This window comes from Schistocerca americana, chromosome 3, assembly GCF_021461395.2.
Source record: "Schistocerca americana isolate TAMUIC-IGC-003095 chromosome 3, iqSchAmer2.1, whole genome shotgun sequence".
NCBI lineage: Eukaryota > Metazoa > Arthropoda > Insecta > Orthoptera > Acrididae > Schistocerca > Schistocerca americana.
Window position 1 is genome coordinate 628,967,679 of NC_060121.1, and position 6,996 is coordinate 628,974,674.

Genomic DNA, 6,996 nt, shown 5'->3' on the forward strand with positions numbered 1-6,996 from the left:
GGTATGTTTCTTTTGAAATTTTTCCTGCTTGGATGTAATGACTTTTTGTTTTAATGTGGTGGAAAAACCAATGTGTGGACTGGTACAGTGTTCTTATTAATAAGTATATGTCATTTTAGATTTAGTTTAATTTTTTGTGTTCACTTGTGTTTAATACATATGAGTACTTTTTGAGTGATTTGCTAGTCAGAAAGCTTTACTGATACTTCATGAATAGATACCGCTATGGCATCTTTTATGGTGCATTGCATCCTCACAAGCTAGTTAGTGTTCTTTTGTGTTATTGTTTCATGGCAGTACATGACATATGGATGCATTCACCTATGAATGTTGTTCACCACGAACTGTTCTTGTGGAGGTTTTTCATATGTTCTGCATATGTTATGTTCATAGGTGGTGTCCTACATTTGTTCCTCTGACATGCTTTGGACAATCATTTTATCTATATGGCATGAGCGTGTGCCCCTCAAAAGTTTACACCACAGCATTTTATACTTTGACACAACAGTCTCTTTCACACATTTATCATTTTCTAGTTATTTTGTCCTTCAGGTGTTAATTCAGGCTGTGCAGATAATGTATCATCTGACTGGCCAATAAAAATTATGGAATATTTGTTTAACGAAGCTATTAATAAATAGTATACTTGTACAATGTAATGAGTGGAAATTCGTTATGTTATACTTTAGGTATGTGGCAGTGAATGCACTTGTAGAGTCTTGCCTTTGATTCTCATTTTGTTTTTAATCTGTCTTTTTACTACAAGGTTGATAAATTCGTAATGCTATCATCACTGTTTATGCATACAGGCCTGAAGATTGTGAATTGAAGCGCTGAAACTGGTAGCTACACACTAAATGGCAGCATAATAAAGGCTGTAGGTGTTTCATTTTCCTACTCTAATGAATGGCCATCGTCCCCCAGATCTCCTGGCGCAAGGTTGGACGTACAAAATCTAGACATAGACTTGGTGACCTGCAAACCTACTTCGATTACCATAGTTATAATATTTGAAGCTATGGGTCCCTCCATATAGCCACTTTGGTGTTATTCTTTATAATTTACTACCAAGATACATAAAGACATTGGAGATGGAAACAGATTTTAGAACAGAGTTAACGCATTTTTTAGAAGTATTTCTACAACATAAATGAATGCATTAGCTTAAAAGACTACTAGACCTTCATTTATTGTTGAGTTCCTTTAATTCACCCAACTGATGTACCATGTATGCTGTGTTTATGTATTCCCTGTCCGGCCATCCAGACTTGGGTTTTCCACAGTTTCTCCAAGTTACTAAAGCCCGGTCCACACGCAACGATCTGTCTGCGCAGACATCGGCGCAGATGTCTGTACATGCAAAAGATCGCTGAAAATGTGGTGTGTTCACACGACACAAACCCCACCTACTACTCACCCGCCATCTGTCGGTGTAGAAAAGAAATCAGTAGCAAGCGACTACGCTCCCCATAAACGTCAAAAATTTAATTCAGTTATTTTGAAATACAGAAATGGAGGAAGTTCTGTTGTGGTCTGTGTTCGCAACTTGTGTTGCAAAAAACATTCAGACCAACTGCAGGAAACAGAGAAAGCGGTCAAAATGATGTAGACAGTGGCTGCTAAAGCGAAAGCAGTTTTCTCACGTAAATTTACTGCGAGAGTTGCAGGGCGAACCTAACGACTGGCGAAATTATTTGCGGATGGATGTCGAAACTTATAATTATCTCTTAAAGCTTGTGACCCCTCATATTATGTGAAGAAATACTTGTATAGGGAGGGGCTGGCGGTAACATTAAGATTCATAGCAACAGGAAGGAGCTACGAGGATTTGGAATTTTCAACTGCAATATCGAAACAAGAGTTGAGTTAAATAATACCCGCAATTTTTCAATTAGAGCATTGTATGCTGCTGTCTTTTTGTCTCAGTCATTATATTCTTTACTTTAATCTTCCACAAATATGGGTGGTTTCTATATATTTCAATGAATTCACTTACAAACTCTCGAGAACACTGACGAGTATCAGCAATTTTAATGCCCTGTGCGCACAAATACAAACACTAGACTGAACAAACAGCTGATTCGCGCCAGATTTGCGGCGATCTCCTGTTCACACGCTCTAACTTGTCTGCGCAGATGTGGTTTGAACGCACAGATTTGAGAGGTATCGCTCAAACCTCCAACTCCAACTTCCAGGTTTGCACACACCTCGGGTTGGCGCAAATCTTCTGTCCACACACAACGATCTGTCTGCGCAGATGTGATGTGCGCAGACAGATCGTTGCGTGTGGATGGGCCTTAAGGTGAATGCTGGGATAGTGCCTTTGATTAGGCCATGACCGATTTCCTACTCTATCCTAACCTAATGCTATCCTACGTTGTTAATGTTTTGTATATGTACATTATATATTATTTCCGTATAATGCCTGATTCTGTTGTACTAAATGGTCTATAGACGAGTAAACAAATATGTACATCCAAAGCTGCTAATCGAAATACATAAATAAACCCCCTAGTAGTCATGGAAAAATTGGGATTTTCCAGGAACACAAAGCAGAATAACAAAATAAAGATTAAAAAGATACAATAGCACGAAATTCACTAGGTACTAGAACGTGAGCGACCACGGTGGAAACAGGTTAGCTACCGATATTAGCAGACAACGACATCCGCCTAACTCTCTTCCAGGGAACGGTGACGTGACGTAACAGTCCGTTGATGGACCGTATGAGTGTTGCCATTCGAAATGCATCGTGGCACGCTTTGATGATGCTGCACGTGTGAAGTAGCCTTAAAATAGCTTCGTTTTTAACTACAACGAGATGCCTTTTCTGAACTCCCGGCAGTCTATTTGATACCCACACGATGTTCTCATATTGAAGGCTCTGCCTTGTGTAGACTAGGTCCAGCCCACCAACAACATCGTCAAAACTTTCTTCCTGGTGAATCTTGTAGCTGACGTTCTGTTACGCCCCTTCCCGTTGACGTCTTGACGTTCCATTCCGTCAAGTATAAATCGATAAAACTCTTGCGCAGATGCGCTCTGCAACTTTGATTTTACGACGCCAAAGATGTAACAGTAATATCTTTGAGTCATATGACCGATAGGGCGTAAGAAGTGAGAGTTTTGGTGCAAATTTGGCTGGAATTGTGGAACATATAGCCAGAATGATGTTCAATTTGTATGTGGTTGTGCTGTGTATTTCCTTTGTTGGAACGAACTCCGAATACATACCTGTATTATTGTGGCAGCCTGATGAAGTTAATGGTAAAGTTGCTGGATCTCCACCTTCTCTTGCAAAAGTTAGTGTTGAACAATTTTCGGACTATTTTTCAAAGAAGATTGGTGAGCGGAAACATATTGTGGTATTTCTGGAAGAGAACTTAAGTATGGAAGATTTTGGAGGTTTGAATTTGGATGACACTTTCAGTAGCTTGAAAAATATAACCAGTTCATCTCATGTTAATTTTCTGCCATCTGTCCAATCTCCTTATAAAGCCTTGAAAACTTTGGGACTGAAAATGAAAGCTGTGAATGTTAAGGACTTTGATTACACGTTTCCAAAAGCAGAAAAAAGTATCTTGGTGTTTAAACTGGGCGACGCTCGGTCAGAAGAAGATCGTCCAGACTTCTTAAAGCGTCATGATAATATAATTGGTGAAGTATATAACAGTTTGGTTAACAAATATGATGATGTACTTGCTGTATACACAGCCCATCATTCATCGTGGATAGAACCATATTTAAAACCCAATGTTCGCAGGGTTAGGCAGTTGTTAGAAACCAGCAGTGAACTCGAAACTAACGGTAGCTTCTGGAATCGGAATAATACCCTTGTGTACACCAAACGCCCACCTGTCTTTCGTCATGGAACTGACGAAATTAATATTACTGATGTGATATCGATAACCACTTCAACAATAGCAGGCAATGTCATGTTAAGTGTTAGAATAAAGAGTTCTGTTTCCATGAGACTTACTTTTAGTAAATCTAGCGGATACTGGTCCTTCGATAAAATTGAAGTGAAGAACGACACGCAAAATTATACCCTTTTGCCATCAGCTCCCATAACTGCACCACTCCATTTCTCGTACCACTGTTCTTCCAACGTTATGTTCACATCTAAAGACAATGAAGCAAGTGTAACATTTTATGGGCTCCAAGTGGAGCCCTATGTTTCTTCTAATGATACATTTAACGACGCATATGACTGCGTCCCCTTTTTTTCTGCTCCAATATGGTCTGGTATTTTCATTACTGTACTTCTGGCTATAGTCATGATATGGGCCCTAACAATGATAATGGATATCAAAACCATGGATCAGTTCGACAATCCAAAGGGGAAGACAATCACCATTAATGCCACTGATTAATTGACATGAGGGAAATTTGTAACAGCTATTTCAGGTTTTTTTTTTTTTTTTAATTTTGGCTTGTTACTGTGCAGGTGACATTGAAGAGCAATAAAACCAGTAAGGTTTTTGAACAAGTAGAAGTTGAATGTGACCTGTAAGCTCACATTAGGTATTCACATTGCACAAAGAACGAATTTTATTTTGTATGTTTATGAAACATCTAATTTTTGGTGTAATGGTTGTTGATTTACTGTAATATAATTGAGTGTAGATAATGTATAAAAGTCTTTTGTTGAAATTGTGTGTGGGATATGATGTTAATAGCTGATAATATTGTAAAAATATTCATTGTTATATCCATGTAAATGCCCATTTTTCACCAGTATTATAATGTAGAATAATTTTTTTCATAAAGTGAAAACATTCCCTATGTGTCAGCATTTACATAGTGAAGATTTACTGTGATTGTTATAAAAGTTGGTTGCAGCTCAACGTTATTTAAAATATTGGTGTTTTTTCAGTATGTTGTGACTTTATATCCTTATCCTTTAATTTATTCTGAGAACACAGATTTTATAAATGAAACTTACCAGAGTAGAGAACTGTAGGTATTGAACATGTAAAAAAAAATTGTATATACTATGACTATATGGAGAAATTCCGACATAGCTTGTAAATATAAATTATACTGAATAAATTAAGTGGCATTATATTGCCATCACTTGAATGCCCTGCTTTTAATGTTTTGATGCCCTCAGCATGTAAAGTTGTGTACTATTACTCTTTCATACTAATTACCAGTTACATACTGGGATATTACCAGAAAGTTTCACTAGCTCTCTCTGGTGTCAGTCATCTTTGGTGGATTAAAGTTACGTAATGGGGTCATTGGAGGCAACTTATTCCACCTGTCTGCTTTGACTTAAGACATTAATGCAGTGTGTGACATCACTGTGGCACGGTGTTTTTGAGTTATTTCATGTTTGTAAATGTGGTGTTGTACTTGATGATGTCCTCTTGTAGCAGTTGTTGACGTGTTGACTTTAACATGTGGTATTGGTTTCATTTGAGTCGTGGTTATCACTATGGTAATGTGGGTTTATGTCTGTGTGGGTAGTTAGTGCTGTAATGTGGATTTTGAAGTGTTTACTTTGTTTTCAGTGAGTTGTTATGGTTTTTTCCTTGTTTGTTTGACAGTTTTGTTTTGTATTTTGGTTGTGTTTCAATTGACCTAATGAATGTGGGGATTTTTGGGTTTTCAAGTTATTGGTGTTTTGGTGGTGTTTTGTGAGTTATGCAAGGTTCTCCTCCACCCGCGTTAGATATCAAGAGTGAAGGAAAACATTGGATTCCACATTTTGGAGTTTTAGGGGGTGTTTGTTTTTGGTATTGAGAGCCTCATTTGAACTAGCCTATATAGGTATAGTGAAGCATAAGATTCCTGTTCGTTTTGTTTTGTGGGTGTAGTGTTAGGTTGTAAGTTCAGTTTTTTTATAATAGCCTATTTGTTTTGGGATGGTGCAGTGTTTTGTACTGTTAGACATTTAGCTTGTCCACACCCTAAACCCGCTATTTACTGTGGTTGGCCTGTTAGTTTCATTTTGTTGTTGGAGTTAGAAGTTCTTGTAATTTTCATTTCTTATAGGTTAGTTTTCAGTTTGAAAGTTTTTATTTCTGTTCACGTTTGTTCCTGTGTACATAGTGACAACATCTTCACTATTTTGTATATGCTGGAAGTAGGTGTTTCTGCCATATTGATGACATCATGAGTCAAAGCAGACGAGTGGAATTGGACGCTTCCCTAATGCCGCATAGTGGACACCCTGTGTTTATCTCCCATTATATTTTTTGTAATCTATGTGGTACTTGCAAATAAGAGTCAAAATATTCACCAGAGACTTTTCCATTATGTAGTGTAGGTTTTCTGAATTTACTGTATGATTTGTTTTTATAATGAAAAATGTGTTGGATATGGTGCAAGTATTGATAGACTGTGCCACAAATCAGTCTGTTAGCACAACCTTTGTTTCATAGTCACATTTATCAGGGTGGTGATTTTATCGGAAAATCAGGAATGTCTTAAAATCTAAAGGTCTTCTGTGTTTTTAATGTGGCATTGAAACTTGATTTTATTGATTTTTATAAATCACAAATTTTAAAGTACTTAATATTTCAAAGTGTATCCATTAAATGAATATTATTCCGTATAAATTGATGTTTAAAAGTTCTGGTTAAACTACTGCTTATCGGTGGTATAGCCCAGCTGATAGGAAACAAAAATCATAGTATGCCATCCTTCACTCACCATTAATTTATCAGGTAGTTCTTGAAACCATCTCCTCCTCACACATGGAATTCTGAGGGAATTATTGTTCCAAATTTGCGTAACCACCATGTTTATTAAGACATCACAGAATCGGGGGGGGGGGGGGGTGCTATAATCACACTGTAACCACTTTGGTGTATGGATTGCCCTAAAGCAGGTACTAAAATGTTGTGTAATCATATATAAATCATATCAAATCTTACAACCAAGGAAAAACATTGTTTCACTTCAGATTTTTTGTTTCACTTTATAGATTTAATTAAGTGACTGATCAGTTTAAGTTGAATTTTAATTATTTACAGTCATTCAGCCCAT

At 37.2% G+C, this 6,996-nt stretch overlaps 1 protein-coding gene across 1 annotated transcript; it reads left to right on the forward strand.

Annotated features, from left to right (window-relative positions):
* Window positions 1–3,077: 3,077 nt before the first annotated feature.
* LOC124605448 (V-type proton ATPase subunit S1-like) lies at window positions 3,078–5,082 on the forward strand. Its single transcript, XM_047137127.1, has one exon. The coding sequence runs from the start codon at window positions 3,168–3,170 to the stop codon at window positions 4,371–4,373; it is 1,206 nt and encodes a 401-aa protein (XP_046993083.1). The 5' UTR covers window positions 3,078–3,167; the 3' UTR covers window positions 4,374–5,082.
* The last annotated feature ends 1,914 nt before the right edge of the window (window positions 5,083–6,996 follow it).